Source organism: Abrus precatorius, unplaced genomic scaffold (assembly GCF_003935025.1).
Source record: "Abrus precatorius isolate BTA unplaced genomic scaffold, Abrus_2018 Scaffold6, whole genome shotgun sequence".
Lineage (NCBI taxonomy): Eukaryota > Viridiplantae > Streptophyta > Magnoliopsida > Fabales > Fabaceae > Abrus > Abrus precatorius.
The window spans coordinates 20,981,280-20,995,110 of NW_020874406.1; the positions used below are offsets into that span (position 1 = coordinate 20,981,280).

Genomic DNA, 13,831 nt, shown 5'->3' on the forward strand with positions numbered 1-13,831 from the left:
ATATAGTTCAAAAAAACAATTAATACTCAATCATTTTACCTTATTTTAATGGGTCATGTGATATTTAAAATGTAAATAAATACTAAATTATTATTAAACCACATACTGTAAATATTAAATTGTATAAATACAAATTCTCAGATTATATGAATTAATAAAATTGTTTTTTAATGAACAAATGATTAAAATATTATTTCATCAGGCTTAACATATATTTTTAGCATTTGATTATATTTGATATGAAAGTTGAAAAATGAAAATAAATAAAGATTTAATAAAAATATTTGAACTGAAAAAAGAACAATTAATAAGCAGAACACATGAAGAAAGTGATTGACTAGTTAAGAAGTGAAGGAAGAGGGGGATATAAATTAAATTCAATGATTGAAGGTGGAAGTGTCCCACATGGGTAATGGGCTCCATGAAATTGGAAGTGAGAAAGGAGCATATAGTTTTTTTTTTTAAATTATTATTATTATTATGAATTTTTATATAGATAAGGACTTGGTAGGCTGGATATGATTCCATGCCAGCTGGGTATGTTATGGCATAAACAAAGAAAAAAAGAGTTGAATTATGCTTCTTAGTATTGAAACATGGCATGGCAGACACTTGTCAATATGCACATACATTGTGTCTATGTGCCCACATCACATTCATGTTCCCAGCACATATCATCTGTCTATATGCCACCACCCATCTGCACCACTTTACTGTCTAAAAAGCGAAAATTAAACCGAACAACTGTAATTGGTATTTTTATTATAAGAAAAGTTATTTTTTTACATAAGGTGTATTGTTATTATTATATATATATATACATATTAGAATAATTACATACAATATTATATATGATATTAAATTTTAGTTATTTAAATAATATAGCTGCATGAAAAAAACTTTCTTCTACTTTTTTGGGTCAAGATTTTTGAATGGCTAGAAATGTTAAAATGAGCCGAAAGAAGTGAGGTGTAACCCAAATAACCAGATTTTATTTTCAGCTTAATTGGATCAAAATATTTCTGGGCAAGCCCAATGGGCCGAGTGTCATTTTCAATAAATGATCAATTTCCTCATGTTTTAAAGCAAGCAGATAGCAAGACGAATCCACATTCGGATCAAAAATCTTCCAACAAATTTGAGCCAAACTATATTTCCAAAAAGGCAAGCAAAACTTTTCAATGAGCCTCGTTTTATTCAAATATTATTAAATTAAAATATTTTTATAAATAATTTAAGTTTATATTATAAAATTTAAAATAATAAATATTTTTATATATTAAATAGGATTGAATTAGATAAATAATATTTTATATTAAAAAATATACCATTATATAACATTTTATATTCAACATATGACCCAAAAGAAAAAAAAAAGACTCAGGACTGTGAAAGACCAAAAATAAAAAATAACTCACGAATATCCATTAAATTATTTTCTTAAAAAATTATTTAATTTAATAATGCCCTTACAATGCCCAACTAAAAATCGATAACATTTTTCTGTATTGTTTTTCTTACATATTTTTTTATCTCAACATGTTCGGGTAGTCGCCAGTAAACCATGGTTTGTCCCTTTTTTTAACTTCTACTTGAACTATAATAAACGTTATAAAATAAACATAATCAAATTGTAGATTTTCCTAACATATTTATTTGTGGACAAAATTAATTCTTATATCCAAATCACAATTTAGCAACCCCCCCCCCTTCGCTTGCATCATTACCTTGGTTTCTTTTGTGGATATCCTTTTAATTTAATTTTATTTTTTACTCTGTGAGAACATGGTTGGATTAACAAAAACCTCAATTCCTTCTTTGAAGTTTTATTTTTGAGATACTATATTTATACAATTCTTTTACAAATGAAGAGAGAAGGATAGAAAAGAAAAAAAAAGTGAGATAAGATGATCAATATGAATCATATAATTAAAAGAGACAGAGAAAAAAACTAGAAAAATGATATAGAAAAACATTATATGAATAATATAACTTTTATTTTAGATAGTGATCACTGCAACATTCAATAATGTGTTGTTTGGTGATGAAGTATTGCATCATCTAGTAGACTAAGCATTATTGCCCCCGACTTCATGCAGACTTTTGAGGAGGCGTTTGATAACGAAGGATATATTTTATTATTGGTCTAGTCAATTTACAATGTTAGTTGGGTCATGTATTCTTCATTTGTTTGTTTGTTACTGTTGTAATCACAGCTTGGTGGGTGGGGTGTCTTGTATTTTTGTATTTGGGCCTTTCGTCCTTTACTTCAACATTTTCTTCTTTTCTTGTTCACCACAAAAAATATTCATTCCGTTTCCAATTATTAAAAAAGATTCAATTTTTAAGTCTCAAAGGTGTGGGATACATATGAGAGTGTGATATAAAGTGGGAAAATTTTCAGTACTATAGGGAGAATAATCTATTATAGCCTTACACCTACTTGCTTATTTTTAAGTTAAATGGTTCCAATTCAAGTTTTAGTCACATTCTTTTAGCCCAAAGTTTTTTCATATTTGAACAATGCCAAAACTTGAAAGTGCAGATGCCAAATGTGAACAAAAGGTTCTAACCGGAGAATTTAGACATTGCTAGTTTACGGGAAAGTGAGAGAATTATAATGATTTGCTTGAAGAATAACAATGATAGAAACATTGTGAATCTTAGGGTGATCACACTTAAAGCGAAAATAAAGAGAAATATGAGTTCAAGTGGATCTTGATAGGAGAAAAAAAGGATCCAGAAAAGAGTGGATTGGTTTCGTAATTGTCAGTTTAACAAATATAGCGATAAATGGTTAAAATAAAGCTTCAAATTCAAACACATGACCACTTCAATCTCAGAGTGTTTAGTGCTGGAAATCTAAGAGGCTAAGGAGAGAAGAGTGTAAACTTTACTACTACCACTGTAAACCGACTTCTAAATTTTTGTTTCATTGCAAAACATGTATAAGGGTAGGAAATACTTTCTGCACTTAAAAACGAAATCCCAGATACCCTTTTTAGGTAAAAGTAAGAAACAAAAACATATGGTATGCTGAGATTGGAAGCTAAATTTATCAAACTGTTTCTTTAAACATAATAATAATAGTAATATAACAGAGTTGAAAACGACCAAAATATAAATTAGTAGTTTCTTCTTATCATGTTTTCGTAGATTATATGACTTATGAGAGTAGGCTTAATCAATATGATGAAACAAACTCTTACTTACTTTTTTAGAAATGCTATTCGATGTCTAGGAGTAATAAAAATGTTAACAATATTCAGTTGTGTCAAACCAAAGAGAACTTATAACTAGTTTATCAGGTCTCCCTTGGTTGGATTTTATTGCTGTGCTGACATGATCTGAATTTTAACTTGGACATTAGTAATACACATCAATGATACTCTAAAGGCCACATGAGGTAGTTTTTGGATCTATTTGTTGATTTTAATTCAGCTATAACATAATTTACAAACATATAAAGAACAATAACAGAAGAAGAATCATTGACAAAGAAACTGATTAGAACAAGCTTCTACTCTCCTTGGCTGTGACTCGTTCATGCCCAATTCATCATTTGGAACCCAACTTGACACTTGAAGATGAATGAAGCAGTGAAGACACAGAGAAGCTTGAGTTATTGCTTTTTGTTTTCGAAGTTTGCATGACTGGTATTGAAGAAGAGGATGTTGGCAGAACTCCACCAATGCTTTTATTCACACATGCACCATTTGCAGGAGACCCTTTTAGAAGCACATCAAATTTTGCATATTCCTCCCTTTCATGCTTTATCTCCTTAAGCATTGCAGCAATATCTCTCATTGTTGGCCTTTCATCAGGGGATGAATTTACACACAATAAGGCTATTCCCAATGCTTGGATCATTTCCTCTATCTCTGACTCCGGTCTAGAGAGTAAACTAGGATCAAGTACTTCAAGACCTCTTTTCTGTCTCACCCAATCAACAACATGTAGACCATCTGGAATGGTTGGATCAATTGGTTGCTTACCTGTCAAAACTTCTAACAAAACTATGCCGTAGCTATAAACGTCGCTCTTCTCTGTGATCTTCATCATATAGCCATATTCTGAAACAAAATCAAAGTCAGTTTCAACATGCTAAGAAAATGAATAATTCTAAATCATCCTACCCTTTATTCTTACAAATCCTCCTAATTACTAAATGAAGAAAATATTTAATAAGTTTTATGTTTTCAACATATAATACATGAACATTTTCATTTAATACTTACTTTATAAAGTAGTAGGAAGATTATTAGGAGGATATAGCAAAGCTCTAAACCAATTGTATAAAATATGCTCGTAGAAGTAAAATATGGCTGAGCATGAAGCCAACAATTACAATCAAGTGCAAGCAACTATATGAAGCTTTTTAAAACTAATTATTAGATATAGTTTCTTACCATTTGTTTTCCTTGCAACTAAGATGTCTTTGACAAAGTTATGAGTTAATTATGAAGTAGAATAGAAGAAATTTTTGCACGTAACAAACAAGTAAAAATCCAAAAGAATATAATGAAGTTGGTGTGGAAGAAGGCAGACTAACCTGGAGCAATATATCCATAGGAACCAGCTACTGTATTTGAAGAACGACCAAAATCACCATCATCAACTAGTTTAGCCAAGCCAAAGTCAGCAATGTAAGGTTCAAACTCAAGGCCAATGAGGATGTTATTGGCTTTAATATCTCTGTGGACAATAGGAGGTACACAATCATGATGTAGATATGCAATGCCCTCCGCAGCGCCTAGCAAGATGCGGTACCTAAGTTCCCATTCCAGAGAATTTCCAGTCCTCTCATGAAGTAGACTACTCAAACTTCCATTTGGCATATAATCAAAAATAAGCAATCTTGTTTTTCTGTTCCAACAACAGCCCAAGAATCTGACAATGTTCTTATGACGGATGGAGCCAAGGGTCTTAACCTCAGTTGAGAATGAGTCACGAACTCCACTCTTTTCTTCCTTAAATGCCTCTCCTGCATCAATTGTTGTTGGCCATAATTTCTTCACAGCAATGACTTCACCATTATCCATTTCAGCTCGATAAACAACACCAGAACATCCCTTGCCGATTATATTTCTATCGACCAAACACCTCAGCACTTGTTCAACCGAAAAGTTTAGTTTCTGGAATGGTATGAATTGCCATGGCCACGAGTCCCCTAATTCTGAATCATCATCTCTAATGGTTCTTCTTGCTCTGATCACAGCAGTTATCCCCATAACAATCATTATCACTGTTAAGGCTATTAGCAATCCAATGGCTAGCTTAAGCTTTCGTGATTTCCTTGCATCATTTCCATTCAATACCATGCTAGTCTTGCCAAAATCCTTCACAAAGCATGAGTCCTGACCTGAAGTGCAAAGCCCTTCATTTCCAGTGAGGTCTTTTGATGACAACTGCCTGAAAAGCTTGTTATCTGGAAGATATCCATAAAATTTGTTGTAAGAAACATTGAGGGAAACAAGGTTATCTAAACCTGCAAGAGGTTGCAAATCTCCTTCCAACTGGTTATGTGAAAGGTCCAGTATAGAAAGCTTGTTAAGGAAAGATATCTGAGCTGGTATTGTTCCACTGAGTGCATTGCAACTAAGATTAAGAGCAATTTCTAGAGTCTCAATACGGCTGAGCTCGGCTGGTATGCTTCCAATGAGCTTGTTGCTACTAAGATCAAGCAGTTGAAGATTTGAACATAGGCTCAGTGAGGCAGGAATTGGACCAGAAAACAAGTTATTGCTTAGGATAAGCTTATTCAGAGAAACAAGACGGCCCAAGCTTGCCAGTATAGGGCCTGAAAACTTGTTAGAAGATGCATCCAATACCTGAACTGCAGATAGTGATGACAAAGAATTAGGCAGTGGACCGTCTAAGCTGTTGCTGCTGAAGTCTATCATTTGCAATTCTGAGCAGCTTCCAATCTCATCAGGCACCGGTCCAGAGAGGCGGTTGCCAGAGAGATCTAAGAAATTCAAGCTCTTGAGGTTACCCATTGTCTTGGGTATGCTACCGGTAATCCTATTGTTTCCAAGCCTCAACCTTATAAGAGAGCTGCAACTACCTATTTCATTTGGTATGAAGCCTGATATGTCATTGGAAATCAGCAGCAGTTTTGTGAGGTTTTGGAGCAGGAATAGGCCAACAGGAATGCTACCGGTGAGTGCATTTCTAGACAAGTCCAGTGCTTGAAGGTTACTACAGTTCCCCAAAGTTGAAGGAATGCTTCCTTCAAGCTGGTTCTGCCAAGCAAAGAATACTATGAGATTTGACAACTGTCCAAGCTCTGGCGGAATCAAGCCTGAGAGCTGATTTGTGTCAACTTGCAACTGTTGAAGATTTCTAGCATTTGAAAGACTAGAAGGGATTGAACCAGACACATTATTATCACTAATCATAAACTCTTCAAGCTCTACAAGACCCCCTAAAGACAAAGGTATAGTTCCAGATAGAGAATTCAAAGAAAGATCAAGTTTTCTCAAGCTTGTGCAGTTACCAATCTCTTCTGGAATAGCCCCTACAAGACCATTCTGCCACAAAAACAACTGTTCCAGCTTCTGAAGCTTACCAACCTCAGATGGAATAGACCCTGATAGGCTATTTTCATATAGGAACAAGTCAACAAGCTCAGAACAGTTACCCAACTCAGGTGGAATTTCACCAGATAGCATGGTAGTATAGATGGACAAAGTTTGAAGCTTTCTAAGCCTACCCAAAGAAGCAGGCAAAGAACCAGATATTCTTGTATCAGCCAGGCCCAACACTGTCAAATTGCTGCACTCTCCAAGCTCTTCAGGAATCTTCCCAACTATATCTTTGTTCCCTCCAGCTCTTAAGGCCTCAAGTTTTGACAACTTTCCAAACTCAGGTGGAATAGTCCCACCTAACTGATTATCAAAAAGGAGAAGATTTTTTAGGCCAATGCAATTGCTTAACTGAACTGGGATTTTCCCACTAAGCTGGTTGGAGTTCAAAGACAAGTTCACAAGATTCTGAAGCATGCCAATGCTTGAAGGAATAGACCCAACAAGATTATTAGAGCTGAGATCGATAACAGTGAGTGAAGAGCAATCACCAATCTCTGAAGGGATGGTTCCAGTGAGATTGGCATCAGAAATGACAAGCTTTTGAAGAAAGTGAAATGAAGAGAGGTTGGAAGGTATAGGAAGCTCAAGAGGGGCGGATTGTATGTTGATTTCAGTGACAAAGCCTAATGAGGAGCATGTTATGCAGGTCCAGTTGCATGGATTGGTATCAAGAATGTTCCAGTTAGAGAATGATGAAGGGGGTGGTGATGCTGTAGAACTATGAAGCCATGAGAAGAGAATTGAAGCTTCATGGTTAGCAGAGAAAACTAGGCCATGAAAAATTGTAAATTGGAGGAGAATGATACAAAACAATGAAGAAGAAGGAGAAGAGAAAGAAATGTAGAAGGATTGCCTCGAGCTTAGCATTGAAACAATGAAACATTTGCCTCAAATTCCAAACTTTTTCTCTTCTCCTTGTGTTTGAGTCATTGGGTTTTGCACTCTTCACTCAACCTCCCTCTACTTGTGGGAATGAGTATGTTGTTGTTGTTGTGGCTTTCTTGATTTGAACTCAAACTCAAGGAGTCAAGTGTAGCACTTCCCTTTTCCAAACAAAGATAAAAGATAACATAAACCATATAAGAGAATAGAGTATAATAAAATAAAATAAAATTGAATGCCTAGAGATCAGAAAATCTGCAGCAGCACCCCACCACACCAAAGATGCTTCTTTGTGTCTAAGCTTATATCATTAGAATAATGGGGCCATGCCAGGTGGTGTTTCTTGCACTGACCAGAGGCATCTTATATACCTCTGTAGCTTTGCTGCACTGCATTTATATCTGAATTATGCTCTTTGTTTATTGTTGAGTTTCTGAGTCTTAGTACTTTTCTTAGCTACTGTGATTTCCTCGTTCTCTCTCTTATTTTAATGAAAATTGAAAAAATTAAAAGAAGAAAATTAGACTTATTTTTAATAAACCATGTGTCTGCTTCCAATGTCATAAAACTTGCAACACTGAGTACTAACAAATGATAAATATATGATATATCACAGGGAAAAATCTAACTAAAATTCTTTTAAGTAAACTTTGGCTGATTTTTTGGGTAAGTTAATTTTCTGAGAATGATTCTGAAACGTTTGCAAGCTTGAAATTTCGAAGCAAAATTTATTTTGCTGGGTCAAAACAGGATAGTGATGTTTGTCATTAATGAAATCTTTGGACTTATAACTGAAATCTTTGCTGGAATCCCTGTATGGTTAAAGTTTTCAACTACCAGGTAAAGATTTGTGAATGATTTAATATTCAACAGGGTCTAAATGCTTTATCTTTTCACAGTTTTTTATTATATTTATATATACGTATTTTAAATATAAATTACAAATATAAAAGAGATATCTTTAAATATTTTCTATCTGACAAATATTTTTCTAAAAACTATCTTCACGGTTTCAGTCTTTCAGAAAAATTATTAGTTAAAAATATTCATATATCTTTGTTAATAATTACACGTCTAAAGAATAATTTGTTTTGTAAATTCTAACGTTGCTTGCATCAAAAATATTTTGTAGACAAAAACTTACAAATATAAATTGGTAATTATTTCATTTCTCAATAAAATGAAAATTTTAAAAATTATGTTAAAGCTAATAAACTTGCGAAATTTAATCCAACCACGCCTCCTTTTTCAATAGATCGTGTATTAAAATTAATATTAATATTAATATTATTATTACTATTATTATTCAACGGGTAGAAAGTCTAAAAAAAAAAGAGAACTAATTATTTATTCTGGAAAAATATATTTCTCTTTTATCCTCTTTAAGGATAAATAATAACTGAGGAGAAGAAAAATTTAAAGCTAATTCATTTTCATAAATTTGGAAAGTTCAATGGATCCAAAAAATTCGTACAACGATTTATCTTCCCTAAAAGTAGTCCATATATATATATTGCCAATACACAGTTGTATAAGCAGCTTTTATAAAATAAAATTTAAATGTAATATTATGAATCTAGGTATTTTTTAAATTAAATTAAAGTTTTATTTTAATAATTTGTATAATAAAAATAGTATTAAATATCAACACATCAAAATTAATATTAGTATATATTATTAAACTAAAACTTTAATTTTAATTAAAAATAATATAATAGTACCTTTAATATTACGACTAAATTATTGTATATAAAATTTACTCTAAATAAAATAGTTATGATCTACATTATTATTAATTCAAACACAAGTATACATCTTTCATTTACTAATTTATTTATTTTATCTCCTCTCACGTCATTAATGACTTTGAGTAAGTTACTTGACCATCTTTATGATTTGTATTTTTCAAACTACGTTAATGTTATTTTTATATAATTAATGAATTTTAAGTTTATATTATCTCCTGTTACATTTATATTAAATCAATATAATTCATTAACATCAATAAAAATAACAATACATTATAAATTTATATTTTATAAATATTTATAGTATCAAATAATTAAATTAGTGTTTTATATATTAAATAAATAAATTATTTACTTATATGAATAATCCGTTAATAGAAATCTCACGATAAATAACAAAAAAAATTATTATGATAAATAAGAGTATAAAAAAATTAATTAGTGCATTAAAAATGTATTTATTTTATATAATATGGACAATAATGTTTATAAATAAAAACAGAAATTAAAAAGAGTAATTTTTGTATATTTTAGTGTAAAAAGATATTTTTAAACTATTATCGAGTCATGAATTGACTTGTTAATTAATTTTTTTATAATAATTAATACAAAATTATATTTACAATATATTCTAAGACACTGTAAAAATTTTACACTTGCATTACACTAAATCTCTCTAATGCATGCACATCTAAGTTATAATTTATTGATATTAAATATTAAATTTAATTATTTATATTATTTTATTTTTTACATATAAAATAAGATTAACTAGATAATTGTTAAATTATTATATATTTAAAAAAGTAATGTAATGAGACATTTATGTATTATACTTAAATATTTATATTGTTTAATAATTTTTTATAAAATATAAGATTAATTTTTAGGGCTAAAGTTCTTACATGCATATTAACTTTTAAATATAAAAATAAAATAAATAAGTATTTTATTATATTATATTATTTTAATGTATAATATATTTTTAAAATACAAGTAAATATTAAAATTTAAATACATATTTATAAATATCTAAATTATAAAAAAATTAAAGATAATATAAAATGACTTAACAGTTAAATTTGTTATACTTACATTGTGTTATAAGAATTTAAGTTTAACACTTAATATTAAGGAATATTAACTCTCCTTATAAAATAAAAAATTTATTAACATTAAGTACCAAATTTTAATATTTATATTACTTAATAAATTTTCAAGAACATAAAATTGACTAATTCAATCAATAATTTAAAAATTTTTAATTAATTTTATAAAGTTTTATAAAAAAACAAAATTAATAAATATTTCATTAAATTATTTTATTCTAATAGTTATTATATTTTTAAAATATAAGTAAATATTAAATTTTAGATAACATATTTATAAATGTCTAAAGTTTATATATATTTTTATATATTTTTTATAAAACTTATTTTTATATTTATAAAAAACTATTTTAATTGTTTTATTCTTTTCAAATTTAGAAATAATTTAAAGTGTTTTCTTTTACGTGTACGGCTATTAGTATATATATTAATTAATAATATTTAATTAAAAATATACTATACAATAAATATATTATTTTATAAAAATTATATTTTAAAATTATTTAATTTTACTAAATTTGTATCATTTTGAAATTTTATTAAGTTTTTATATATATAACGGGATGCTTTAAATATTACGATTACAATTACACATAAGTAATCACTAATCAATGTTGTGTTAAAGGTATAAGATTTTTTAAGAAAATCTTTACTGAGTACATCTTCATGTATAATAACCGTACAGAATCATGAACTTTGGATTCCCTGTGTCAAGAAAGAGCATCAAGATAAATGTTTATACGTGTTCATATCATTACATATCTTCAGCTCGTCTTCCTAAATCATGATGCCATGAATTCTGAATCAAATGAAATACTGTTATTCAAACAAGTTTTAAATTTTTATTTTTTTTGTCATTAATTCAAATAATCGTTTATAAGTTGACAACAAAGATTCAGAGTTACAATTTTTTTCTTTTTTCTTATAAAAAGCTATTAGCTTTTTAAAACACAAGTATACATGAAGTACAGTTGGAATTTTCTGTAAAAAAAAACAATAGTTAAATGAGTTTTGTAATAAAATATTGAAATAGTTATCTTAAATACTTTATTTTTAACTTAAGCTTAAAAGGGAACTAAATTTAAATTATTATATTCTTGAGAAAAATTTAAAATGAGTTTTGTTAAGAATATATAAGTAACAGGTAAAGAGCACAAAAGATATACAAAATGCATGTGTTGGTTTAATTAAATCATGAACTATGTTTTCATTAAATAAACGTTAAGATTTTCACTTATAAGTATTATTTAAAGACCTTTTTTTTATAGTATCTATAAATTTGAGAAGATATTCTATATTTTTTTTTAAATTAATAATTATGATTTAATATTTTTTAAATTAAATTACTAATTTTATTATTTATTAATATAAAATTAAAAATAACAATTATTTCACATATTAAAAAGTATCAAACTCTCTTAATAAATTTTACCTTGTTTAAATCAAATTTCTATGCTTGACTGCCGGTGAAGAGAAAAGATACTCTTTGATATAGCCTTGGCTTATGTTGCACTAAAAAAACATTTTAGACATTCTCGTCCTCTTAGCATTAGGTAATAAGTTAAATTTTATTTAATGAGAACATCTAACTGTATAATGTAATTATATTGTCTACAATTTATTTTCATATAATTAAGGAAACATGTAAATCTATAATAATAATAATACTTCTAATCTTAGTAATTAAACTATGTTACTTTTTCAATCTATCATTAATAATAAGATTTAAAATATATGCCCAACATTTAATCTATATATGTTCACCTTTCAATGAATGCATATTTTAATTCTCTATTCTAATTTTCAAATATACAATAACAATATTACTAAAATTTGCATTGTCAAGAGCTTTTTAAATAAGAGCATTTTAAAAAGTTATTAAATGTTAATGTTTTTAAATATTAGTATTAATTATTATAATAATCTTGTACAGTGTAAGAAATTATATTTATATATATAAGTGTCAAACACAAGAAAATAATAATTAATTCATTAATAATATCAAAACATCTAAATTAGTGAATACATTGATTTATGATTTATATTTTAATCGTTGTAGAACAGAATTAAATATGTGATAATTATAATTATATATATATATATATTAACTAATTTATTTAAATACATTTGTCTATTATATAACATTAAAATTTAATTTAATACTATTTTTATTATATTGAAGAAGTAACTATATATTGAATGTCAATTAAGAATTGAGAAATTTAAAATATGCATGCATATATTTTAATATTTTAAAGGCACTAGTTAATATTTTTTTTTCTGCTCTTATTTATAAAATCTTTTTAATTATTCACAGATTAAGAAAAAATATTTTAAACAGTTGATGTATTGCTTTATATAAAATTAATTATAAATTTATTATTATTAAAATTCAAATTAAGTTCTATTATTATATTTAACATCAGAGGTAGCATATATGTTTGCTTTGTTACAAACAAAAGAAAAACATCAACGCAGGGTAACGTTGATGAGACTTTGATTAATGCTTCATTGGTTTGCTTTGTTTGCGTTTCAAGACACAGTGATGGAATCTTTCATTAATGAGACAATCTAAACAAAAGGGCAGCACCTAAGTGGGTCAAACATTCAATTAATACGTAATATTGCAAACTAATATGGCTGAGAAAATTAAAAGTCAGCAAATCTATCTTCAGTCAAACAACTAGCAAAGTAAATCCATCAAGTGGCTCTATTTTTATGTTGCATTTGAATTTTTTTTTAAATGATTATTTTTTGAAATATATAATTAGTACAAAATGAATGCAGCTATCCCAATTTCTATTAAATTCTCATTTACTTCACATGACAATGGATTATTTGATGTTATTCTGATTGTGAAAAAAATAAAATATTCAAATGATTTTTCAATTCAAAATGTTAGTGATTTACTCTCAAACATAGTTGTTTATTTATTTGGAGAAATATAGGTAGGTTTCTCTTACTAAATGGCAAATGAAACCTAATATATAAGGACTGCAATTCGAATCATTCAGTGAGATTCACATGTATTCATACTTATAAATATGAGTTTATATGATTAAAAAATATTTTTAAGAGTTATTTTATTTTATTAAGTCATATAGTTTCTTTAAAGGTTTAATTTAACCTTTATTTTTATTTATTTTAAATACTATTTCTTAAATTTAATTTAATTTAACTTTTGAATCTACATAAACTGCATTAAATTAAAGATATATATATTTGAATATAATGTATATAAATGTTAAATTATTTTATATATTTTTTTAGAAAATAAAATAAAATATAATTAAAATAAATGAGTTTGATAATTTTTTATTAAATAAGTTATATATATGTGAATGAATCTAATTTTCAATATATTTTTATCGAATAATAAATGGATTAATATAATTTATTTTTAACTCACCAGTTAAAATTATTCTAATATTGCTTTTTGTTATCCCTAATATTCTGTAAAAAAAAAGTGCACAATGTAGACTTTGTATTCAAGTTAAACCAC

General features: G+C 27.9%; 1 protein-coding gene across 1 annotated transcript; it reads right to left on the minus strand.

Annotated features, from left to right (window-relative positions):
- Window positions 1–3,339: 3,339 nt before the first annotated feature.
- LOC113869567 (receptor-like protein kinase 2) lies at window positions 3,340–7,795 on the minus strand. Its single transcript, XM_027505953.1, has 2 exons — window positions 4,553–7,795; window positions 3,340–4,073 (listed from the first exon to the last, which is right to left on the minus strand). The coding sequence occupies exons 1-2, from the start codon at window positions 7,455–7,457 to the stop codon at window positions 3,559–3,561; spliced, it is 3,420 nt and encodes a 1,139-aa protein (XP_027361754.1). The 5' UTR covers window positions 7,458–7,795; the 3' UTR covers window positions 3,340–3,558.
- Between the last annotated feature and the right edge of the window lie 6,036 nt (window positions 7,796–13,831).